The 26,406-nt window shown below is 42.5% G+C and overlaps 2 protein-coding genes across 5 annotated transcripts in view; one reads left to right on the top strand and one right to left on the bottom strand.

The window, feature by feature from the left end:
- The window catches only part of LOC118243142 (F-box only protein 42-like), a 33,730-nt gene extending 25,894 nt beyond the window's left edge, over nt 1-7,836 (top strand). For 2 of the 3 annotated variants that reach the window (XM_050711745.1, XM_035536931.2), the window contains exons 2-8: nt 321-572; nt 1,433-1,512; nt 2,311-2,389; nt 3,116-3,162; nt 4,565-4,685; nt 5,585-5,771; nt 6,115-7,836. In XM_050711745.1, coding sequence (XP_050567702.1) covers nt 392-572; nt 1,433-1,512; nt 2,311-2,389; nt 3,116-3,162; nt 4,565-4,685; nt 5,585-5,771; nt 6,115-6,808 — 1,389 coding nt within the window. In that variant the 5' untranslated portion in view covers nt 321-391 and the 3' untranslated portion in view covers nt 6,809-7,836. Of the gene's footprint in view, nt 1-320; nt 573-674; nt 782-1,432; nt 1,513-2,310; nt 2,390-3,115; nt 3,163-4,564; nt 4,686-5,584; nt 5,772-6,114 lie in introns of all 3 variants that reach the window. The other variant, XM_035536932.2, reaches the window with a different exon arrangement.
- A 6,308-nt stretch (nt 7,837-14,144) lies between these two features.
- EPB41L5 (erythrocyte membrane protein band 4.1 like 5) overlaps nt 14,145-26,406 on the bottom strand; it is a 55,611-nt gene continuing 43,349 nt past the window's right edge. The window contains exons 18-25 of one of the 2 annotated variants that reach the window (XM_035536933.2): nt 24,095-24,223; nt 23,371-23,432; nt 22,598-22,708; nt 22,086-22,179; nt 21,040-21,117; nt 20,082-20,123; nt 19,540-19,673; nt 14,145-19,147 (exon numbers count right to left, since the gene is read on the bottom strand). In XM_035536933.2, coding sequence (XP_035392826.1) covers nt 19,090-19,147; nt 19,540-19,673; nt 20,082-20,123; nt 21,040-21,117; nt 22,086-22,179; nt 22,598-22,708; nt 23,371-23,432; nt 24,095-24,223 — 708 coding nt within the window. In that variant the 3' untranslated portion in view covers nt 14,145-19,089. The remainder of the gene's footprint in view (nt 19,148-19,539; nt 19,674-20,081; nt 20,124-21,039; nt 21,118-22,085; nt 22,180-22,597; nt 22,709-23,370; nt 23,433-24,094; nt 24,224-26,406) is intronic. The other variant, XM_050711744.1, reaches the window with a different exon arrangement.

The raw sequence follows: 26,406 nt of genomic DNA on the forward strand, positions 1-26,406 counted from the left end.
AAAGACCGAGCCTTGCTTTCTGCCATACTGTAGATGTAGCGTGTCACACTTTATCCCTTCAACTCGTAAACATTCTTTGGAAAACTTTCAGCTCCAGGAACGTGCCTGTCCCAGTCTCGCTGATACATGGCTCTGTGAGTCAGCGTTGCAAATGTTTTACTCTGGTTATCACAGGTGGCAAAAAATGTCAGGTTGCTTTTGATGGAAATTAAAGAAAACACTAGAATTTTGTATCGTAAGGCATAGACTTTTTTTTTTCTCCATCACCATTTTTTTTTCAACATAGTTTTATATTTTTGTTTGTTTTTGTCTTTTTACAGACCAGGCAGGGTTTAAACCCGGTCCCTGATGTTTTGGGACCCTCCCCTGACATGGTCATCCTTTCCAGTTGATGCTCCTAGTTGTCAGCATGAAAGGAAAAACGGCACACTGCGATTGGAAATCTGCACCCCAAGAGAAGCCCTCTCCCTGCGATCGATATAAACATGCTTGCGTTATTTGCAGAGGGTTTGTTTATCTTTATGGAGGGAGGAACACCACCAGTCTAAGAGATTTTTGGAGATACAATCTGGGTAAGTTTGTCCCTTCACTTATACGTCAGTATTAAAGAGAGAATGCATCCAGTCAGTGTGAAACTGGGGACACTCTATAGCTAACAGATTCTCCCAATTTAGTGTTTCTCCCTCAAAACGATCGTCTACCTCAAGCAACTACCTAAGCCTTATAAATGCTGTTGAAGATCAACGGATGTGTGAACTGCATTATGTTCACTGGGCAAATGGTATGTGTTTGTTCCTGTTGCAGGTGTCCCAGAAAGCTTAGATTTGAGTTCTCTCTTTTTTTTTCTTTGACCAAAAATATTGATTTACGATAGGGATATAACAGACATGGATTTACTGAATTTTTAACATGGAAATAGTTCATTCACGGAAGAATGCAAAAAAGGAGCACATGAATATAATACCTTGTAAGACTGAATTAGTGATGCACCATCAAATATGACACTTATTTTCTGAGGCTTAATGTACAGTGTTCCTGGTTCAAATGTTGTTCCTGGATAAAACACAGAGCTGTTGGTTTTGGCATAGGTAACAGTATAACAATAAAATGTAAAACAAAATAAATTTCCATTCTGTTTAAGGTTGCTAAATAAAAAAATGCCCATAATTTAATTCTGTGGGAAGTGCCTCAATCTTCTGAACTAATAGGAAAGATGACAAAAGGCTCTTTTTTTTTTTTAAGATGGTCTTCATCAGAGCAGCAACTTTTCAGTCTTCGTGATAGCAAACAAGGAAAACGAGGGAGCATTTGTTAACCTTCATCCCTCATTGACTCTAAGAGTGCAGCCAAATTCAAAGCTGATCTTTTCCCCTTTTTCTTACTGTCTATATGTTGAGTTTACCACTGTCTTAACTTGAGCTTTGTTTTTTAGGGAGGAATGAATGGGAGATGCTGGATTGCTCAAGAGATGGTCCAGAAGAACTGGAAGAACATTCAATGGTGGCTTACAAGGTAGGAAGGCAAAATTTACATTGACCGTATTTTAACATTTATTTTCTTATTGTACAGTGAAATAAAATGCCGTATATTATGTACTGAAATACTATACCCAGAAAGGACTTCTGTGTCAGTGCAGTTCTGGATATAGCTATACAATGTTTTGGAACGCTTCTGAATAAAGTCAAGGTATTTCAGCTTTGCAGCAGCGTGCAGCTCCCTGATTTCCTCAGTCGATGCTCAGTACATAATAGCAATACAAAATAAAGACCTTGGCAGCACATTCTTTGACTTAGTTGTACAGTTGTAACAGTTGCTCTGAATTCATTTGCATGATAAGCAACAGCATAAAAACATTCACTTAAGAACTTGCATAGAAAAGGAACGGGGGAGTGAAGACAAATAAGAATTACAGCTTTGCTTGTGAGGGGGAAACAGAATTTAGGATATCAGGAGCTGCAGCACAATGAAATCCTTCTACAAATAAGAGTAAACCTAGTATTACCTGAGTAACGTCTCTGAGAACTCCGAATCTGCATCCCGCAAGCTGTCCTAGATGAGGAGGAAGTAAGTGCTTCTGGAATGCTGTCCCCGTCAAAATAGCACAACCTTCTACAGGGTTTCCTAGTGGGAGAGAATAAAAATAAGATGAAAGATGGTGGCTTGTGATTGCCTCATGAATTGTTAATAGGTTATCATTACTGTTAATTATATTTTGATGATATCAGTCTTTTCATTTCAGAATTATTTTTAAAATTATTTTATGCTACATGCCTACCTGTACACGACAAACATTTTTTTTCCATTTTGCAGGGCACCCTGTGTATTTTTGGTGGAATGGTGGATTCTGCTTTCACGCAAGCAAAAACCCCTCTCTGGATATATGATACTGGTATGATACACAATAGCCAGTCTCTTCCATGGGACATTCCAAGTCCATAGGTACTAAAAATAGTAAGGCCCAAACTGTTTTCTGCTGCCTCTAACAAGCTTTCCCTAGCTTTACAAGAAGAAATACGTGTAAAACTGTGGGCATATTTTTTTCCCTAAAATTAGGCTGTTAAGCTATCAAAGAGTCTGGCCTTCCTTTAATTGGAAGGTATTCTTTAGGATTTTTTAGGTATTTTGTCTCTGGGATGATGGTATCTGGTATCTCCAGTCATTCAGATCAGTGATTTTTGACTGTTATCTGAGGACTGTTTTAAGGGATCCGTGAAAAGGAATAAGAAAAATAAGGCTATTTTTACATGATTTAAATAATAAATAAAAGGAGCTATACTTCCACTGGAAAGTTTGGGTATTTTGCAAGTCCAGCAAATGCTGCAAATCACAGATTATTTTGGTGTAGTGAAATTTAGCCTTAGGAAACAGGAAATTCAGTATGGCATCTCAGTGATTTGATAGCAGATAAGGATACAGGAAAACTGTGAAACTATGTCTCTGTCAGCTGCCTGGTACTGCTGCATGAAAGGAAGCAGATTTCTTCAGCCTTCTCAGTGGAAAACACCAGGCTGGGATTTACTAGAAAATTAGACTTGTGATTTGAAAAATTGATGTTGGAGGAGTGTCCTCTTGTGGTCTGGGATATAAACTGCGCTTTATTAAAACAATCCCCTAGATTCTGCAAGATGGACAGAGTGCCGTAACGTACCAGCAGAGACTGAGGTAAGGAGCCAGGAAGTGGTGAATGTGTGAATCAAATGCCTGTTGCTTTGTTGATTAAACAGATTGCTTTGAAATATGTTCCCCCAAACAGTTCCAAACTAATCTCTTCAGAGACATGTGGCTGGCTATACTTTATTTCTTTGCACATTCAATAACTAAGGCTTTCTCATTCTTTAAAACAGTATTTAAGAATACTGCTCTTAAATTTTAAGTCCTATGTAGAAAAATTAAGTCTTCTCCTCTACTATGTTTTCTGTTTTTTTTTGAAATACTTATCAACAGAACAAATTCTAAATGATGCACTGCAACCATCAAAAAAAAAAAGTCTGCTTTTAAAAGTAGGTTTGTGGAAACAGATTGGCAGTCACACTAATAGATTTTGAAATGTGAAGTGCAGAATTTCCCGTTTCTTTAGTCTGAACACATTGACTCAACAAGATACTGCAGCTTCTAAATGAAACCTCAGCCTAAGTGTTTAGGTCATGGTCTGACAGGATTGGTTTTATATCACTACTTGTAAAGATTCACTTAATAGTTGCTATTGGAAGTTCATCCTCACACTATAAAGTTTCACAAAAATTGTTACGATTTGACACAGTTACTAATATGGTTATTTGTGTTTGGCAGAGGAGTTAAGTTTGGTTCTGCAGGGTTATTTGTGAGAAAGAGATGTTTGGACCTGTCACCCACATAATTCAGTCCCTTGTAAAGCACAGCGCTGTGCATCCACTTTTGATGGCGTTGCTGCTACATTTAAGAAGGAGCTGATAGATAAATGGTTTCTTGCAATTATCTTAAACGATACGGAGATACTTACAGAGAGATGGGCATGGTTCCTCCACCTCCCCAAAACTGGGCTGTAAATGAACAAAACCAAACACTTACCTTGTATTTTGTTTCAGCTCCACCTGGGCCTCCTTGGGCTTGGGTCCACAAGTCTCAGCAGCGCTGAGGACTGCTGCAGACACAGTGAGCACCGCCTGGAGTCCTGCTGAGGGCCTGGCCATGGCCTAGGACTTGTGGCGGGGCAAATCCACACCAAGCAAAATGATGGGAAGGTTGTCCTTGGTGGTGGAAAGGGCTGTGTCTCCCTATTACATTCCCAAGAGTTGCCTGGAATGTTCGCAATATGTCCTGAAACTAAACTGATCCTGTGCATAGCAGTAGCTATAAAAGCAGTACTACTGGTGCAGGTGCAGAGAGAGGGAGGCTGTAGGCATGTGGTGGTGGACTTTAAAAGGGCAGGCTGCTCCAGTCGTTGGTTTAGCCTCTATTTTTTAAGAAGTTTAACACAACTCAGTGCAATGGTTTTCATTGCTTGGGAATATTCCCAAGGTGGACACTGCCACTGATAAAACTACCTGTTAACAATTTTGTTTACTTTATTACTAAACTGTTTCAGAGCTTGGCACCAACGAACAGAAAAGGTCACAGCGCAGTAGTGTACAATTCCAGCATGTATATCTATGGGGGATACCTTGGTATCAGAGGCATTTCACAAGAATTTTGGTCTTTCAATTTTGGTAAGTTTAATAGTTCAATAAAGTTTTGATCCAGTACAGTCACTGTGAAGTGATGACTGCTGTAGGATAGCACGGCTTGCTCTGTGAATAAAATTCCTACCAGCAGTAATGTTTTAAGTTAGTTTTGGCTTCTGTGTGGCAGCATTTAATTATGAATTCTGTCAGTTAAACTAATCCCCATCTGAAATGAATTGGACTGTATTATACTGGAAGAAGTTCTGCAGTATTTGCCAGTTCCAGAGTTGAGAATCAGGGAGTGTGCTTTGCTTTCTACTCACTACATTCTTCAAGGATTACTGAAAACTTCTAGTTGCAGCAGAGATTTTCCATGCCTTCGGCCTATTAATGCCACCTTTTGAATCTCAAATCTAGAATGGACCCTGGGAAGCTGAACCTGACGGGAGATGGTGTCATACTCATCATGAATCAATATGGTTACAAGCCATATCGATTCCCAGAGACTTCCTAAATGGGTAGCTTTTGTTATCTGGTGGTCTTTCAGTAGGTACTTTGAAATGGATGATGGGTTTATCTCATCCTTCATTCCTTCCCAGGCAGAATGAGCACAAGCATTAATGAAGGAATCGTTTTGCTGGCTGATTTTCCCTCCTATACCTTGGAAATTATCTTTCTGTCACAGAGGTAATGAATTAACTAAGCTGTAGGAAAAACTGTTTCGTAAATAAAATTTCCATGGCATCTGTCATAGAGCATCTGACATTTTCATTAAATGTTTATGCACTTCTGCAGCGTCAGAAATTAAACTGTTAACTTATACCATAATACATTTAGAGTAGAACCCACCTATTCTCCAACAGAATAGTTACTTTGTTGTTGAAATAAATCCATTTTTATGTATTAAGGTAAATTTGGTAAATTTATTAATATTTTGTTTTCAGATACAAGAAAATGGTTGTGTGTTTCCACCCCACCTCACAACAGTGGGCCTGGATCTCGTCATGGGCATTCAGCAGTGGTCTATCAAACAGGCATGTATCTCTTTGGAGGACTGATGGGGCTGAGTGAACAGAAGGACTTTTGGAAGTGGGACTTCATAAACAGCAGCTGGTACAACATCAGAACAAGGTGAAGCATACTGTTTGTTAAACTAAATTGACACAGAAAGAGAGAATTAGCCTTACCGTATGATACTGCGTGCAAGCAGAGGGGGAGATACTGATTTTTCAGCAAAGGTAGGAGTTGTTCAGTTTAAGACAGTACTGCTGCCATCCCTGAGGCTCCAGTTGGCTTTGCTTGGATGAGCTGTTGGCAACACATTGATGCAGCTGTCAGCAATGTAATTTTGATGTTCCAGTGCAGCTGTTTAGTTTTAGTGGTCATTCTCTTGAGTGAAAAGAAAAATAGAGGCTAAAATCAGCGTTAGTTTCTTGTTCACCTCCCCATAACTGCTGGTTTCTCTTGTATTTAGCCAAGGACCTCCTCCAGTGGTAGGTCACGCTTCAGTGGTCTTCAAAGACTCAATGCTGGTTTTTGGTGGAGGGATTTCAAACTCCAGTCCTAACGACGACCTCTGGAAGTACCATTTCCACACACAGACATGGAAGAAGCTAAGTAGTATTACAAAGGCAAACTTTTTTCCTAAAATGTATCACTGCACCCTAGGAATTGGTGTTGCTTTTCAAACTACCTCAGGTTCCCCTAATACATCCCCCAGTCACTGGAAGGGCAAGCAGAAGGACCGCCACCCGCTGCTGACCATCCCAAAGCACAGCCGCTTGTGCGACTACTTCTGTCGTCAGCCTCTCTTCCCAGCGCTCAGCAAGGAGCAAAGCGACGCGATTGAAATGAAAACCTTCAGCTTGCCTCTGGAGCCAGCGGGCTTCTGTGCATTTCAAACCACTTCGGAGGCAGAGCTAGATCCAAACAGATCAACCAGCATTTTGTCAAAGAAAAAACCCACCCATCTGTTTGTCTCTTCAGAAAAAGAGACCTTTGCTGCTGCTGTGCTTGTGGAAGAAGGAACTGACTGTCAGGACGCGACTGCAGTGGATGAAGTTAGCAGTGACACCAATGTGCTGCTGGTCATTGGGGGTAAACCTTTGTCCAGCTTCTCTGAAATCTCATTGTGGCAAATCGGGTGCGATAGCTTGTCACCACTTTGATTGCAAAGCAGAAGGATAAACTCCCACCAACATGCTAGGAGGTGTTGAACCAACCACTTGCAAGTGTTTTTTTTCCTAGTGGTGCACTGGGAAAAAAACGAAACCTTCTTGTAGTTGCTATGAACAGACTTTTCACAATGTGAAAAACCTCTATATATGTAAGTCACAACTTACATAAGCGTTACAGTTTCTGAGAGGAGCACGTGGGAACACTACTGCTTTTGTTACTGCTTTTGTTACTTTTCCTTCTGGTCAGTTAATGTCCTTTCAACTTCCAGCGGCCAATGCTGCCTTGAAAATGACAGCTACAATAACCCTACCTCCATACCTGCCATTTGCAGTGCAAAGCTTATTTTGTGCTGGGTTAAGTAAAAGAAACACTCATAAAACCACACTGAAATCAAGTTTGCGCACGTTACAGTCATGCTTGGCTATGAGAGATTTGTTGATCTTAATAGCACTGTTTTCTAAGACATTTAAGATTGCATTTTCTTCAAAGATTTCTGCTTTTTCAACTCCATCACTGTTTTGTAAGCATATGTATCAAGTATTTGTTACACGTTTCCCGTCTATATCAAGTAAAAGTAAATCCTGAGCTTTTGTATGTTCTTTTTTTTTTGTTTGTTTAAAAATTCGCTAGCATTTCGATTCACTGAGAAAGGTGCTTTTGTGAAACCCAGTGTTTCAAGTGTTTATTTTTGTATTAGTTACTCAGATACTGGCCTTCTGATTTAATTTGTCCTCATGTAAGAAGAAATGATGATGAATGAAATTACTGGAAAGTGTTATTTAATACTTCTCAATATTTGAAAAAAAATTGTTCTCAAAAGTTTCATATGAAATGAATTTTCAGTGGGAATATTTACAGGTACTTCCTTAATCTCTTTACAAGTTGCTGTAACATGAAATCAATAGGAAAATTACATGTGTTTGCAAAAAGCTACTTAAAAGTTATTTGGACCTTCAGTGACATTTTTTTAGGACCAGAATTGTATGCTGCCATATAAATAAAGCCTGCTGCATTTCATATCAGTGTGTGCTTGTTCTCTGGGTTTTCAGGAGTTTAAAATATGTACTTAAATTTTCAAAACGAACATGGGAGACCATGCTCCCACAAGCACCCGTCATCTCATGGCAATCCAGCAGGCCTGAAGGGCTGCCCAGGCTTTGAATTTCTCCTTCAAGAACAGGGAACTGCCCAGTTGGCAGAGGTATGTTTGAGAACTTCATACAGCAGCAACTGGGCTGAGCACGTGCAGAGCACCTCAACCTTTAATCAGTAGCAAGTTTTTCTTCTGCTGACTGACACATCTGTTCTGGCATTATCCAGAGAGCTGCTGTAACATTCAGACTTTTATCTAGGATTGATGAGGGAATGAAATTTATCTGGAAAGGGTAACAATAAAACAGTGATTTTCCAAGTAATGAGAATGGTTTCTGGCATGTCCACGTATCCTGGGGATGCGCAACAGCCCCAGGAAAATGCCATCCAGCCTCTGCCGTTCCTTTCGTCCTCCCCCCCGACTCCCTTCTCTTTGGCAGCCCCACAAAGGGTTTAACATTTACTTGGATCTGATGCAGGCAGGACACGAGCCAGCCCTAAGGCGAAGGCTTGGCACAGGGAGCAAAAAGCAGCTTGCAGAACATGCCCATCTCCCCCGCGTCCTCCCCTCGCCGCTGCTGGCGAGCCAAGTCAGGCGGCTGCACCAGCGCCTTCGGCTCAGCTCCAGTTTCTTCCAAGAAGGGCTGAACCTTTCAAACCACCCCACTGCCCGGGTCCTGCCAGCCCCCAGCCCTGGAGGTGCACAGGAGCTCAGGGAGGGGCTGAAGCCACCAGAGGCTCTTTTGTCCCCATGGGGGCCCATTCCCAGGTCTTTACCAACAAGGTTGAGCTCTGCCCAGAGAAGAAAGGGTCTGAGAGGGAAAGCAACTGCATCCCACAGCCACTCAGCAGCAGGAGGGCACACAACCTGTATTTCAGGTCCTGTCCCAAAAACCTGCAAACAGCATCGGAGACGGACATAAGCAATCCTTGCTCGTACCGCTGTTATTCCCTGGGACGCCTTGTTTCAGAACTCAAACAGTGCTGTCAGCTACACTTTGTGGCCTCTCAGCACCTCAAGCGTTTCACTCCCCGTTTGCTGGTGCCCATTTCCACTTAGATCTCATGCAGTTACTTTTTTGCAGCAGAGCCTTTGTGGACGTACCTGTGCCATTTCTCCACGGCTGCAGCAATTCAGGAGCATTCATCTCAGAGCCCAGCCACTGACTAAACACTGCTGCCATCTGAAAGCCCTGTGGTGGCTTGCAGGGAATAACGAATGGAATTAGTCCAGCTGACAGCAACTACTGAGAAAGGAAACAGCGCACATCACTTTTGGCTGGACACAGAGCGGAGAGGCTGTGGCTGAAGCTTGCTGTTTTAAAATCTCTCTGAAAAAACGAAAGCTTGCATGTGTTTGTTATGGCCACAGCATAATTTGATTCACAGAATAAAAACAAAAGGATGCAAACTTATTGTAATCTCATAGAATCATACAAAAATTAAGGTTGTAAAAAAAACCTTCCAGATCATCTACTCCAACCATCACCCTTACTACCAATGTCACCCACTAAATCATGCCCCTAAGCACCATGTCCAACCTTTCCTTGAACACCCCCAGGGAAGGTGACTTGACCACTTACCTGGGCAACCCATTCCAATGCCTGACCACACTTTTTGGTAAGAAATGTCTCCTAATTGTTTTAGTTGTTGAAGGGTAGTACTCTTTGTTCAGTTCTTTAATTGTTGAAGAGTAGGGGCATAACATTTCCATTTTTCCACTCACCAGGGACATCGCCTGACTGCCAGGACTTTTCAACTAGGATGGAGAGAGGCTTGGCAGCTACATCAGCCAGTTCCCTCCGCACCCTGGGATTCATGTCATCAGGTCCCATAGACTTGCACCTGTTGAGATTCACCAGGTGGTCTCGAACCTGCTCTTCCCTTACAGTGGGTAGGACTTTGATCCCCCAGCCTCCATCTACGGGTTCAGGGAAATGAAAGACTTGAGAAGCCCGCCTACCAGTGCAGGTGGAGGCAAAGACGTTGCTGAGTACCTCAGCCTTCTCCACGTCTGTCGTTGCCAATTACTCAGCTATAGAAACTCACTCCTAACATAAGAAATTAGCCACCCATAATCACTTACACACTCCTATTTTCACCCCTCAGTCTATTTTCACAAATGTTAAAGGTGCATGGTGGCCCTCGGGGACTCCCCCTGTCACCCCAGCGCAGCAGCCCGAAGGGAGCTGGGTCCTCTCTTGTGCTCTTCCTCGAGGCTCTGTGCAGAAGGGATGCCACCTCTCGCACAAGGGCTGCCGGATGGGAAAGAAGCACTCACGCAAGCCCTGAGAATCAGCAACAGAGTGGTTTATTGCCGGGATGTCTTGCAGGTAATCCTGCGCGATGTCCGTGGTGTTCGGTGGCTCCAAGCTAGTGCTTGGGATGGAGCCTGCGTGATGACGGGTAGGGAGCTGGCCGGGCACTCCTGCGACGCTGTTTGTGCGCTTGGAGAGCAGAGACATGCTGCGGGAGTCCCAGGTCTGTTCTGGTGGAGGTGGATCCACTTCCATTGGTTCCTCCACGTCTTCTGGTGGATCCAGCTCCATGGGCTCCACGTGTTGGGCAGAAGGATAAGCCAGTCCTTGCCCAGGACTGCCCAAACGGGATGCCTTCCATCTGGCATGTTTTCAGGCCAGGGTGCCAAACCAGGGGGTCGTCCAGTCCCACGCCTTGGTCCCATGCCACTGTCGGGTTGATTTTCATGCGTGGGTCTGACGCTGCCGTCTGTTTTATGGCCCTGGCTGGGTCCCGCACTGTGCTCCCTGTGATAGGCATGCCTGTGCTCCCCACAGCGCTCTGGCTGATGTTCCTCCCTTTGCCTCATGCCACTGTTGTAACTATGAGAAGGCCCAGGCCCCCTGTCACTGTGTGCTTGAGGGGATGGCCTGTTCCCCGCATCGTTGCGGTGCCAATGGTACCGCTTATAGGTGTCCGGGCTTGCTTGATAGGCTCGCCTCTGCTCTGTGCGGCTGTCTGGCCGATGTTCCTGCCTTTTCCCCATGCCGTCGTTGCGACAGTTGGAAGGTCCATGCCCCGAGTCGCTGTCTGGTTTGGGGGAAGGACGGCGCACGGCTTGGAGTTGCCGATGTTTTGAGCCCGTCCTTGCTGGGGACTGGCCGCACGCGATGCCTTTGTTCAGGAGACTTTTCAGGCTGGGGTGCCGAACCACGGGTTCATTCTCTTCCATGCCTAGGTCCCGTGCCACTCTGCGCTTCGTTTCCATTTGTGGGTCTGACGCTGCCATCAGGTGTATGGCCATGTTTGGGTCCCACACTGTGTTGTGCACTATAATCACGCCTGTGCTCCTTGCGGCTCTCTGGCTGATGTTCTTGCCTTTGCCTCACGCTGCCGTTGCGACTAGGAGAAGGCCCAGGCCCCCTGTCGCTGTGTGCTTGAGGGGCCTGCCTGTTCCCCGCGTCGTTGCAGTGCCAATGGTACCGCCTGTAAGCGTCTGGGGGCTGTGCGCCAGAGCTCCCTTGGGCACTGGTGTCTGTTGTGCCGCCGGCGCTCTGCCTTCGCCCATGACGCTTCTCCTTCTCATCATCTGCCGTCCTTGTTGGTGCTTGCTGGGACTGCATCGCTGTCCTCTCACACCAACAAGGGCTGCCTCTCGCCTTGCTGCTTCTGGTCTTCCTCCTGCCGCGGATGCTGGCTGTCAGAGGACCCAGTAGCTGAGCGAGTGGCGGGCCAGCTGTCCTGAGGCAGGGGTCCTGTTTTATAGGGCCCACGGCAAAGGCAGGGCAGTGGTGGCCACTGTGACCTCAGCAAGCCTCTGTGATGGAGTGGCCCGTGTGTGGCCAAATCTGGGCGGCTGTGTTGGGAGTAGCCTGGACGATGCCCTCATGTGGAAGAAGGAGGAGGGTTGGGTGGGGGGGCCTGAGGGCCCCTTTTGTGGGGCTGGCTCCCCCGGGCCATTTGGCTTGCCAGAGAGAAAGGCTGTCCCTCGGCCACAGGGACTGCCCTGCACCTCCCATCCTGTGCCCTGGGTTTATTTTTAACTCTGGTTTTTAGGTAATTTCATTCTGTTCTTTATGGAAAAGAACAGAAGCAAGGTGCATCTTCAGCCCTAATTCCCAGGTGCGCTTTGCGCTCTGAGTGACGAATTTCTTCCCCACGTCACACCTAATCGAAATCTCCCCTCCATTTGTTCAAAGCCATGATTCCTGGTTCCATGGCTACACTCCCTGATGGAGTCCCTCTCCGTCTTATTTTCAGGCCACTTTTATGGGTTAGGTTAGGTGGCAAAACTGCAGGACCTTGCAAATTGCAGCCTTATCTACCTTCTTCCACATGCCATTTTCCAGCTCAGGCTCTAGCCTCTCATCAGTGTAACATAGAATCATAGAAACATTACGGTTGGAAAAGACCTCCAAGATCATCTGGTCAAACCCCCCCCCCCCCCCCCAGTGTGACCCACTAAACCATGTCCCTACGCACCATGTCCAACGTTTCCTTGAACACCCTCAGGGACGGTGTCTACCATGATCCCCAGTACCTCTTCTGGTAACTTCATTTCCAGCCATCTGGGTTCCAGCATCTGCTAGTACATGAGATTTCTCCTCTCCAGGTACAGGTCTCAGCATTTGCTTTTGTTGAACTGCACGATGTTCCTGTCAGCTCATTTCTCCAGCCTGCCATACTGAGATTATTTAATTTCCATAATGATTAAAATTTATTATTGCTGAAGACTCACTGCAAAACAAAAGAATTGCTTAACACGCTTTAAAGCTTTCTCTTAAGTACAAGATGATGTCTTAAATGGGCTTCTAACATTTTACTGTTGTTATATAAGATACTTGAACATGAAGGCAGGTATCACCAGTCTTAAAGACTTATTTTGAAGAATTAATTTAAGAAGTCTTTAAGAATTTGATCTCCAGAAGTACAAAATATTCTCGCCTCCAAAAATGTTAAGAAGGCTAGCTAATTCCTTGCTAGATAAGGCTAGGGCTAGCTTTGTGACTCAAGGTATCACAGACTATGTACATTCGGAAGCCCTGTGGCATAATAGGAATGTATCTACAGAGTGAAAAAGTTCATAAAGAGTTCATGCAGATGATCCATTGTTCACACTACTTGCATTTTGGAGGACTTTCCTTCAGACGAGGTCAAGTCCCACAGATCCCATGCCCACTAGTGGCTGGAGAAAAACTGTTGTCATCTTAAAACGCATCTTTCAGTTTAGATTCATCTCATCTGAGATGCGAGAGGTACTGTTTTATCATAAATCACGTATCGCAAGAAATCAAATCTATCAGCTCTAAATATCTCAAACTCATCGTCTTTAATTACTACTTGGTTGCTGAACATCAAAATGCTTGAATAGCAGAGGGATTTTCTTTTAACATACAGACATTCAATAAAGAGAGTAGGTGTTTTTTTAATTAAAAAAATAGGCCAATTTTTTTTTTTGAGTTATAAATGGATTTGAAGTACAATTCAGTCACACATTGGTGGGATTGTAGTTTGACCTACACAAAAAATGATGCCACGGGGAAATGACTTTCTATGAGCTTAGCTATTGAGATGGAATTATTTCACTTCCTTGTGATATTTTCCTACGCGTCTTCATCACTGAGAAATGAAGATAACCAGATGGCTTGGTTGCCCTTTGCTGCCTTCTTCAGCTTTCCATCAAAGTCAGGCTTTGGAAATTTCCTTTAAACAATCATTAGCACCACTGTACTTCAAAGCATAAAACATTCCCCTGAATACTGAAAATAAAAGCAAAGCAAGGTCCCTCAGCTAACTGGCATCCATTTCTGTCCACATTGGGCATACACCCTGATATGATTTTCAAAAACCCTGACCACCCGACAGCCTTCCTGAAAGATCTCAGCTCACCTGAGAATACAGCATGCAAGTCTTTAACGTCTCTAAGTGTAGATGGTATTTAAGTTACTAATTGACAGCAGGTTAATTTTATAACATGGCCTGCAGTTCTGACATCCCAAGTAAGCTGACAAGTCTCTCTCTGGCCCAGGCGCCTGCCTCTTCCATCAGAAGCCGCTGAGTGATCACAGGGTGCAGACCAACAAACACATTCCCGCAGAGAGCCGCACACTGCCCCAGCACCCTGCGTGCATCTGGCTTGGACTTCCCACCGGCCCCCAATGCCCAGCTCATGTCCCAGGTCTCACGTCCCCAACACCCCGGGTCTCGCGTCCCGCCTGTCCGCCACCAGCATAGCACGGAGCTGCTAAAAGATGACTCTGCAAGACTTTTGCACTGATGTGGTGTATTTCAGACACAACTACAATATAAACATTTCAAGATTGGGTTCGAGTGAACTACAGATCACAGCTTCTTGTTCCCATGTACAGTTTCAATACAGATCTCAGTGCAGTGCCTAAAGCAGTTCATACATCACTATCCTCGTGAAACAGAAGCGAGAGGGTGCACTTTGTTTTATAAAAAAATAAATTATACATTGAGACCTACCGCCGAGCTTTACATATAAAAAGGTAAAAATACAGTAGTTAGTGTGGCTTTAACAAAAAAATATCTAGCTAAAAAAATATTCTTACAGACTTTAAAAATAGGTTTGTCCAGTTATAGGTAAGGGCATGTGTGTGTTTAGGAAGCAAAGTGCTCAGGCCAAGCAGGACAAAAGAGGAGAATCTGGAGGATCCCTGCTCTCCACAGGCTATGCCAACTGCCCAGACCTCCCTCCTCACTGCCGTACAACAGCAGACTTAATGAAATCACACAAACTCTACGTCCACTTGAGTGCAGTGGGAAGGGCCCTGGACTTATTTCTGTGGTGCTAACGCTCCGACCAAACACGCAGATTAGACCTGCACCGCTGAAAGACCATTAGCAAGGATTATTTTTTTTTGGTATAAAAGTTATGATTGTCCAGCTGTATTTGAAAGCTGTGACACTACCATGTCTAAGAGTTACACAATTTTACTACCACTTTCTAACTAACGAACACTCCGTGCCCAGACAGCTGAGCTTTAAATGCTAGCTGGCTGTGAGATAGAGCTGCTAACACTTCACCTGTACAAGATTTGGGCTGTACCAGAACATGTTCACAACGTGAATAACAACGCTATTTGTGGCAGACCTTAACAGTACAGCTGTGCTTCAAGAAACAGAATAAGTGGCAAAGACAGGGTGCAAAGGGACAACAAACAAGCAAGGGCTGGAAACAGTTTGTGGAAAGAGACCTGAATGTAACTGGACTTGTCACCTGAGCTCCTCATCCAGTGCAGCACATTTTCTCGCCAAGTTGCGGCCAAAAAGCCCAAGACACACCATCTATATGGCTGTCTTTGACAAAGCATACATGGAATTTCAGTTTAAAATTGAGTATGTTCAAGCTAACCCATTAACCATGACTGAGTACCAGGTAAGTCATTATTTTATGATATGCAACTTCCCTACCACTGATGTAAAGACATCCCCTTAGTTCCAGTGGTAAGAGGGCCTGAACTCCCACACCTTAATTCCTGTTTCAAAAGCTTGTAGTTACAGGACAATTACCGCCTACTCGCACATGAAGGCTCTCTGGTCTCTTCCTGTTAGACTAGATGGGTGAGATTGAAACGCGGTTCTACTGTCCACGTTTCCTTAAGATTAATCACTTTGAGATATAGTGTTGTGTGTGTTTCCCCCCCCCCCCTTTTTTTTTGTTATTTTACAGATGTTAAAATTTCTGCAAAATCTTTTATGGTGTACAATCACTTTTCAGTTTTTTGTGTAAGTTTTCACTCTTTGACTACAGAGTGAAAAAGCATCCATCCCTGATCAGCACTGCATGCGCATGGCAAAAGGGTACAAAGACAGTGAGTAAGCAGAGTCTGGAATATGCATTAGTAAGTCAGTGGGTTATAACTTTCTTAGGTAAAAAAAAAAAAAACAACACTTTTTTTGTTAAATATATTGTATAATAAAAAATCAAGGAGCTGGCTTTTTCCAAATGGCTGCACGACACACGTGGCTGCATCTCTTCATTCTTTTCAACTCTCAAAGCCTCTAAGTGGTTGGCAGACCTGCCAACAGCCCAACGTCAGATTAACACAGAAGTTTTGTTTATAAAACTCTTTAAATAAATACCAAAAAATAACCATTTAGAGTGCGGCTGGACTTATAGCCGATCAATCGAGTAGCAGCATTCAGAAATCCGTTTTTCTTAATAGCATGCTGGCATTAATCGATATTTTATAACGTCAGCTGCAGGCACTACTGTATCTATTTGTGTTTGATAAAATTTAAGTGATGAGTAAGGCTGCATTACCTGGTAGCCAGTCATGGTACCACATGACACCTACAGTTTTAACGCAAAATAGTGATGCAAAACTACAGGATGTTCAGACATCAAATTACGTGCCTGTTTAGATCACATCACTGTGGTGTCTAAGTCTCCCCAGGCTCCCTGTATAAACAATTGGAATAGCTAAATAAGCTACGTTGAGTTAAATGGAATATTTTCCCAGATGTCACTGGGAAGAATTAGGTTTGCAGTCTCAAATCTACTAGAAATTGCAAATCCCCAATGTAACAGTTGAAATTTTTGAATTTTTAAGTATTAGGCCATTGGAAATTGAGGTAACCTTGCCTCTCCGAAATCTTCCTGTGTGTGTTTAAATACAACGCCCCCCCTCAACCACCACCACCCCAGCCATGCTGACAGTAAACAGTTGGCTACTTGGAACCACTTAGATTTTAGGGGGACACATTCACCACATGTGTTATTTACTTGTTATTTGCTTTATGTGATTGCTTGGGAGGAATCTAGGGATGGTATTTAGCACACAACGCTGTAGAACTGTAAACTTCTGTTATTTTACTTTTGGGAGAAATTCAAGCTAACAGTTCACAGTGCTCCTGAACCCAATGGGAAGAGTCAAATATCAAACATGCCTTAAAGAGAATGCTACTGCATTCTGTCTATTTACAAAACCAACACATGTAGCTGGCGAATGCCAGCTCAGCTGCTGAGCAAACAGATCAATAGCAAGTGCCAAGTTTCCCCACACAGTCCTGGCTTTGTGCAGGAAGCAGACTGTTGCAGCCATAGCTTCCCTTTTCCTGCAGGAACCTTTCTGGCAACTCTATTAATCCACACTCAGACATTTGATATTTGAATCGGGAATCTTCTACATTTTAATACACAATAAGGCTCAGACTTAAAATATAAAAGATAACACTCCGCTGGAAGCAACAATGACAGGTGGACGCCGGGGAGCAGAAACACGCTGCTCGGTCCCAAACAGCAGCTCCGCTCTGGCTGGCAGCGCTGAGTGCAGAGCGTGCCTGGAGCACCCGCCATCAATTTCAGCTCTGGGTTCTCCAGGCAGTAGCTGCAAATCACTGTCTGCAGAGAGTCACTCTGGTATGTCAGTCCGAATTGCTCCCGATGGTTTCTGTGTTTCTCTATTAAGGCCTCTGGGGCTTTGAGGAGTGGCAGTTGGCCATGTAAATGCTAAGCAGTTTCTTCCTTAAAACTCTCAGTCAGCATCTTGCAAACAAGTACAAAAACAGCAGTAAGAACTTCCAGGACATACCTTAGTCTGAACGAAGCAGCCTAGTAGGACACAAGCTTACCTGCACAACCCACAGTGGTTTGGTCCAAATCTTTGTCCACACTGAGAGACGTGCACGCAGCAGGCGCACAGAAAGGAAGTTGTACGTACAGGTTTCAAACTGACTTTCACATTCAAAATTGTTTCTAAGAACCACATGTATATAAATATTTATAAACAGCAGCACTACGCAGAAAAAAACCTCCAACCCCAGTCATACGTACAAACCTCTTCCTGAGAAGGAAGGATCCCTGTAGTTTCACCTGTGCTTCCCTGTTTGGAGGTGTGGAATTCGTCATTGGGCTTCTACACTTCTCCTTCCTCTGACTCTGCATTGATATTTTCACAGGATACACTTCCAGGGTCCATGTGCTCTCACCTCTACACCTTCACGTGAGGATCCTGCTGCCTGGGACTCAAATGATCTCTTCAAACTGTACGTATTGTATCCTGTACTTCACCTGAGCACCAAAAGGTCTTCACTAGCACTGTGGAGCATGCTCTTGCAAGAACCCTGCTTTCCTACTAGAAGCAGGTGAACTACTTTTGGGAATGTTTCAACTTTTTTCTCCTACTTTCACCTTATTCTTTCTATTCTGGAACAGGATTCGAGGTGGTAAGAACTGACCTGGTTGTACTGTCATGCCATAACATGCCTGGTAAGCATTTCCCAAAGAACAGCATCTAGAAACAACATCTAGAAACAATATGAATACAAATAACGAAAGTCTTTTCCTTCCTAGCGCTGAATGACAACAGAACTAACCTCAAAGCAGTTCCTGAAGTAAGCTGTACTCATACCTTCACTGCTTCAGCATTGAAAACAAACAAACAAACAAAACCCCATATCTATAGCCTAAATGCATGTACACAGAAAATAAAATAACTAGTGTCAAAAAAATGTGGGACCTCTGCTGTAATCTGCTAATGCTAAAAGTTGTTTGGCCAGTTAATTTTCCTTTTCCTGCTTGCAATGAGCAGCTCAAATCCAGTCAAAGTAGTTGGTCACTGATGGACTAGATTTTAATTCCTTCCAGGTTCTGTAACAAGAGGTGCAAAGATTATTAAGGGCTTTAAGGCCAAAAAGGAGCATATGTGTTGTTAAAACAAAGGAAAACCAATGGGATTAATCCACACAGAAGAAAATTACCTTGGCCGTATCAAACAGTCACCAGTACTGTGAACTACCATATACAGTATGGCCACAAGATGGCCCTAGAAGTTCTCCTAATCTTCCCAATAATACTCTATAAAGGTCAGGGATGTGGTGTTCAAACACTATATAGCTAACATCACAGTGATCACTTGCCATTAACACTTCAGAGGCAGCACAGGGTTAAGAAAGACTAAATCTAGTGTGAGTGGAACACAAGTAGATTTTGTTCCGCATGTTCAGAACTAGCTCCAGTGTGGTATTCACTTCTCCTAAGGAGAACATCAAATTTTCATGTGTTTTTATATTCTGGTTCATATTATAATTCCAGTTAGATTGCAATAAATGTGAAAGTCTCTTCCTGGATCCTAGCAAACCAGCCGGCTGCTTCCGTCCCATTCAGCAAGAGTTTGATCCCAAGCAAGTTTTTCAAAACGACTGCTTGTAGAAGACTGGAGTTTTTACAAGATGGGAAGTGCAGAAACTCCTTCTTCTAGAGTTCAGTGGTGAGTAAACATCTCGTCCTTATTGTAGCATCCTCATTGACTGGGCTAAAAGAGAAAAAAGAGGCCCTGTGAATGCATTCCTACAAAAAGATCTTCCATAAGGGATTTAAAAAGCAAAAGATACTGCTAGGAGCAAAACTAAGAGATGAGTATCATTCATAAGAGTATTAATAGCTGTTCCCTCATAATCTAACAAAACCAATGTATAAACCTTTCCAATGGACAACCCGCAGAAGGGCAAATCAAACCAATTTCCAGTAGTGCAGTAAGTAGCATCATTGCTATCCACATCCTGCCCGCTGAAGCTTTCCCTTTCTTCAGGGATTCACTGAAAGATCTGGTCATCACTGCTAACTATAACTATTGAAATGGAAGTAAGCAAGAGCACATACTTCCTCTCCACATGCATACTTCTGATGTGAATGCTGGGAACTTACCTTGCAAGGACTTCAGATGTCTGCTGGGATGGTGGCAGTCCAGCTGATGGCAACAGAGCCTCTGTGCTGCCTTTCATTGCTTTCAGAGCTAAGGCAACATCATTTCCCAAAGGCCCATTGGAAATCAGTCCAGTCTGAATTGGGGAGAAAGAAACAGGAAACTAAAATAAAAACCTGCTAGCACACAACACAGTAATTGTTCAATATGGTTATTTACAACAGAAAACTAAGATTCATCAAGTTCCAGGGTGGGCTTCACTAAATGCAAGTACTTCAAGAAACGTTATGACATTTACCTGCAATGTAAACACAGCAAAAGCAGAGTTTAAGTAGTAACAGGATATCCAAGTATCAACCTGGATTGCTTTGCTTTAGCTTGGCTTTGCTACATTACTGCATGGGCTTTCAAATTAATACAAATTATTGTCTCTTACTCAAGCTCCCATTTCTTAATCATGACAAAAGCTTTCTCTCTCTCTCTTTTTAAGTTTGCCTCTAAATTGCTTCATATCAAATTGTTAAGGAATGGTTCAATAACTCACTGGCACTATCCACCTCGGTGTTATCGTGGGCTGGGGAGACACCTACAGAAAACAAACAAAAAGCTCATTAGAAAAGGCTGGAAGTAACAGAGAACATTCCTGAAATAATACTGGCTGCCTAAAACAATATCAGATATTTATAAGTCACTGGTCAGAATCTGCCACCCTACAGAAGAGATCTTTGAACCATACTAGTGATTAGCTACAGGTGAAGTGACTTCATACAAAAAGGTAATTCACATCCACGCAGCATATGGCTAACATCTACTCACTCACAGAAACTCACTGAAAACAGTTTCAGCATAGAGCTCCCTTCAAAAAGGCAGCTGAACCCATTATTATTTTCTGCTTTGTGGACAAAGTTAACTGAAAGTACACTTCTGTGAACAGTTTATGGTCCTACTCCTTCCCTTTTTCTTCAGTGCCCACAGCATAGCTCATTTTTACCCACTGCATTTTTTTTTTAAATTTATTTCAATATAAAAGCATTTATTTGTATTAAAACCTTTGTATTAAAAAGTTATTTGCATTAAAATATTTGTCAATTGTTTATTTTTTTTATATATGCACATCTATATACACACACACAATGTATATAATGTGTGCATATATAGCTGCACAGCCATATACATATAAGGTACTCTATATATCTAGAAGTCTGATAAGCAGGCTGGCATTTGCATCATACTAAAATAAGACTAAAGGCTCTTGTAACACAGATACAAGTTAACTCTTGAAAACAATTCAGGTTGCTTCACTTCCCTTACAAAGTTGTACAGCCCTATGCCCTCCACCCTAAAAGGCAGGTGACATATGTGCAGTGACCCAGGCGAACCACCACTTCACTCCACTGCAGCACATCCAAGCCTGGTGGACAGATACTAAAGCAAGAACAGAGTTTACGAGTAAAAACTATTGTATGTGGAAAGGAAGAAGTTTGGTTTTGAAATACATTTACCCGAGGTGTGGCTTCTGTAAAGTCAATTAGATTCTCTGTCAGTGGTGTTAAGGAAACGTCCCGGTCATCTGGAGTGCTCTATGGAATAAATCAGTTTTGAATTGAATTCCCAATAGTAAATAGATAGGTTTGCTGAATACTCTAATGACTTCCTGCATTATGGACCGGTGTCCTTAATGAACACTGCCATTCATCAGGCCTGTTTTCTCAAACCTTGTCACGTGATTTTTTTTAAATGATCTCTTAATTTCACTTTTCCTCCATAGTATGCTGAAAGTAATGTCGTTGCCAAGTAAGCTGCAAAACTGCCCTTTTCTCCTGTGCAAAGATGAAGTATTGCACCATTTGACAAAAAGGTCAGTGAGGTCTGCAAGCTGAGTATCTGAACTCAGAAGATGAAGGTGATTAATTGTCCAGTGGAATAAATTACATAATACTGGTTTAGAGAGATGACAGATAAAGGGTGTGTTGCTTTAGTTTTCCAGATTAACCCCTCCGCCTGCTGAAATAATAGCCAAGTCCAATTTGGACTCACCTTTTGTTTTGGAGAGGGACAAACAAAAGTTGATCCCTGAGTGCTGCACAGATTGTTATGTGCATTTCAGAGCCCATTTATAGAAAAAAAAAAACACTACCTTACCCTTAAGGCAACCAAAATACAGCAATTAAACATTTCAATTTAAACCTTTCCCTCCATGGTTATTTTGACAGAAACTGCATATGTCAGAATTTCATCCCTGCAGTCTCTTCCCCAGAGCACCAAATTATTGGGATATAAATGGCTCCCCACCAGTGTGAGAAAAACGTCCCACCAGCTTAGAAAAATAAGTGCCAAGCAAAGAACTTGACAGGAGTCAGACATCCTTCAGAGCAATGTATATAGTATCTGTCTCTGCTCCAGAAAGCAGTCTTTGGTATTCACCAGTGACTGGTATTCGCTGTGTTATGACAGGCATGCAGTAAGGTCTGTTGTGGCTGCCTGAGGGCATCAGTAGCTCAGAATGCAACACACAGAAACCTTCCAGGCTGACAGGTGGTGGCGATACCTTTGAAACAGCAGCCTCCTCAGCTGGAGCCAGACTAGCTGGAATCAGCAACTCTTCGTGGCTAGAGGCAGCACTATCCTCATTTGATGCATTACTGGAAGGAGAAAACAATTCTCATCAGTAGACATAGCCAGTGTCCTATAGACCCAACAGTATCAGTACCTTCAATCTTCAGCAGCTTTTTCAGCACTTATTTCTAATTCGTCTACACAGGACTGAAGTCTTCCCTGCTATCCTCTTATCTCCCCACTTGGAGCCAGGGGCAGCGGGATGTCAGGTATTTCAGTCATTTCAAAAGATGAGAGACGAGCTTACTGCTCGATAGCATGCTCACCCTGAGGCCTGGCCTACACTGATGAACTGTTGCAACACTAATTAAAGATGCATCTATAAACCTGTTTAGTTAGACGTAGCCTAACTGCTCAGCACTGTTCCTCATCTTTTCAAGCCTGTTTCATAATAAACTCTACATGGTTCTCATCCCAGCAAGATTTTTCTCATGAATCACTTACGGAATGAAGGTGTTTGAGGCAGGGGTTGTTTGCAGGAGCTCTTTTGGTTCTTGAAATATTGGACTGGTTGCTGGGGAACTACTCGGTGTTTTGCCTGATGGGAGAATGTTCCTGGCACAATAAAAACCAAACAGAAAGGTACAAACTTTCACTGAAAGCTCTTCACTTGTTACAGCACAGTTTTGAAATTGCTAGATGCACATTTTATTCAGTATATTGCCTTGTGTTCTTTGAAGTCTGATACATGCTTATCTTCATAAAAGGTCAAGATATTATGTAGTTATGACATGCAACACTAATTTTTTCAGTGCCTGAAATTCAGCTAAAACTAATGATCATATGAGATTCGGTAATTCACAGGAATCAGCTGCCAGCGACAGATTTCTGTATGCACATTTTTATCTCCATTGAAAAACAGCTACTGTAAACAGACACTTCCCCACTCCTCACACTGAAGTTGTTCGTGTCAGAAATAACTACAGTGGTCAAGGCTGCTGTTGGAACAACGTTTATCAGACTGAAGTATGGGAGAAAAAAGTAAGAGCATCTGGATTACCTTGTACATATCAAAACTTTGCAAATACAGTTTTTGCTGGTTATCGTTTTAAAAACACCTCACGCTTACCAGGTTAAACTACACTATGACAAGGTAAAATGCAATAATTACTGAGCCACTGAAAGATCACACTGAACACTGAGACTCCAGAACTCCAGGTTCTCAGTGCTGTACTTGGATAACTAGATTGTGCTTTTCTTCCAATTCTGTTCAGTACCTGGCAGCAGCATCCTGAATAATGGAATTCTTGGTACCTGCCACGCTGTCTTCTCTTACAGCCTAAGAGAAAAAAAAAACAACAAAAATATGCATTTCTGATACCTGTTTCCATTTTGTACCAACTCAGAAATTCAGAAAAAAAGCCAAGAGCCTCCTCCCCTGCATGAAACTGTGATGTTTATTTACTGCTCAAAGACTTAAAACATCAATTCAGTGTGAAAACTTCTGTGTAGATAATTCACTAATGTAGCTAAAAAAAACCAAACCACTACTTGCTACAAAATTTACTAGAACATGCTAGAAGCATGGCCTTATTCACTGTATTGTAGAATAATTTTTTGATTAGAAGGGATCCTTTGGATGTTATCTGGTTCAATCACCACTCAAATTGAGGCCAAATGTAAAGGTCGATTAGTTTGTTCAAGGCCTTATCCAACTGCATTTTAAGTGTTAACAGGGACTGCAATTCCTCCCTGGGCAAGCCATTCCAGCACTGGACCACTGTGACTGTGAAGAAAGGCTCTCTTACTCTGCCACTCTTTGGACCTCAGCTCCTGAAGCACCCTTATTTGCAAAGCACCTTCTTCAATACCAGGCAATTGCAGAGTCAAACAGTGAAAAAGGGCATCTCCTGAACATTATTAACGGTACTCCCCTCACAACCAGTTCTAAAAAGAAAAAACATTTGAGAACATTGTAGTCCTTATCACTGGAGTATTTACCTTGTGCCCTGATTCCGCCTGGGCCTTCAGGATATTGCTTTTCATATCTGCTGGAAGCCATGCTGCTGCTGCTATTGGGCTCTCAATTGCATTGTTAAGACATTTATCTGTCAGCTTTACCACTTCATCCTAGAAGACATGAAAAACCTTTGTTAGAAGCAGTTCCCACATGAAGACCCTGAACTGGAATTTATTAATAACAACAAGGCTCCAAGTGAGAGGAAAAGCAATGGTTATACTGAAATGAAAAATAATCTCTTCATTTCAAAATTCAGTTGGAAAATCAGAGCAAAACAAAGCAGGAAAAAAAGCACAATGCTTAAAAGTAGAGATGCCAAAAGCTGTGCTAAAAATACAGTGTGGAAGAACTGAGCAGCAGTGGACCCTCAACATGTAGCAGTTTACTGATCTGAGATCAATACAGCAGCCATCGTATTACATAGTTATAGCCTAACTGTAAATTGATAATTCATTTTCAAAACCAAGTTGGAAAGATTTTTACCTTAAAATCTGCTTATAAATTAGGATAACACTTTCATGTGCTATTAGGTCCCTCTCCTACCCCTAATTATATCAGAACAAATTGGCAGCCAGACACTTTAGGAGGACAATTAAAAAACGAGATACCTTTTCAGTAGAGAATATTTCATTATGTGAATTGCATTTCTTAATTATAAAATGTTAATTAAGCATTCAATCTACTAATTGCTATTTGATTAGTGACAGAAGTTAATTAACTGAGTGGAAACTAAACCTTGTGACCTTTCTTCTCAGGGTATGACTCAGCAGGGGGAGACAGAGCCCTGCTCTCCTCACCATATGCCACTCGCTGGCTGAGGCTGCTCCTCCAGCAGTTCCTGCAACGTGCACTGCAGCGGGCACCAGCCTGCTACTTGCATGAAATGCAGCGTGTCCAGAAGGAATGAGTCCCATTGCATAGAGAATGCAGGGCAGAAATTAAAAATAAAAAATAAAAGGTGAAGAATACCTGTCCCTCACCCAGATCTCTATCCGCTTTTCACTTTTCTTTTTATTAACTGGAAATAGTTAAATAGAACGTCTAGGTTCCAGTCTTTAGGGAGGAGAAAAACATTTCCCCTTCTTGTCTCCCTCTAAATCACCTTTTGGGGCATCCAAATAGGAACTTATGAGACTTACCTAAAGGAGAACCCACTCAAAAAATTTGGCTGCACTCAGCAATGAATACGGAACTTTGCAAAATCTTGAAGGATCACTGTCAATGTAAAAAGGCACAAGGAACAACCACCTGCCTTACTAACGGCTACTGCTAGCAAATATTAAGAGATGCACATGCACATAATTCATGAGGACTACCAAAATTATTTATTGAACGTTTTAAGGGTTGTTCATTTTACAGAAGCTCCTGGAATTGCCAGAAGTCTGGAATAATTAAAATTGAATTATTATGATCTGTACAGTCAAAGTACCCAACTGTGATAAACCTTAAATCCTTACACTGGACTTCACTGAACTGAATGCTGCATGCAACATTCTCTGCACAGAATTTCTAAGGCATTGTTCCAGTACCAGTGAAATAGTAAATTTGGCTATTTTAACTGAGAACATCAGTATACGGATGCTTTAAGCACCATTTTGTGGTTCCTCACTTCCTCCATCTGAACAACCAATTTAATTAGGCCATGCTAGTCTATTAGCAATTACATTCCCAACTTTTCAAAAGTTTAGTATTATTAAGAGCTATTTTAACGTACTCAAATATAAGTTCTATATCACCAAGGAAACATTTCCATCAATACTAAAGATACATTTTTTTTCAGTCATTTCAATTTTGTGCTTAAAAAAAGCAATGGTGTTTTGCTATTTTTTTTTATGGAAAGAGCTTGAAGCTAGAAGGGAAAGCATTTGGCACGTGATAAGATGGCCTCAAGAGGTCTGATTTACAAGACATTGAGTTATCCACATAGAACAGTGAAGCCGCTGGAGTCTGTCAATATCCTAGCTCATTATGAATTTCTATTGTTTCCATGTACTAGGCAAACTATATTTGTACTTTAGCTTCATGTTTTGACTGAAGGATAAGTCCACTTCAGAAACTGATGAAAGCAGAGCTCAGTGTATTTAAGAACTTTTTGTTCCCTTTTGTCAGATCTGGTCACTGTACTAGGGAAAGCTTGGAAACAACAAAGTTGTATTCTTCCATCCCAGCAGATTTTGGCAGAGAGCAGCTGTGAAGAATGAAGCCATTCATTCCACACTTCCCAGTTCTCATTCTAGAAAGATTTCTCCCTTTCTACAAGGGCATGGATACTGTATAAATATTTCCTTATCGA

Source organism: Cygnus atratus, chromosome 6 (genome assembly GCF_013377495.2).
Source record: "Cygnus atratus isolate AKBS03 ecotype Queensland, Australia chromosome 6, CAtr_DNAZoo_HiC_assembly, whole genome shotgun sequence".
Classification (NCBI taxonomy): Eukaryota; Metazoa; Chordata; class Aves; order Anseriformes; family Anatidae; genus Cygnus; species Cygnus atratus.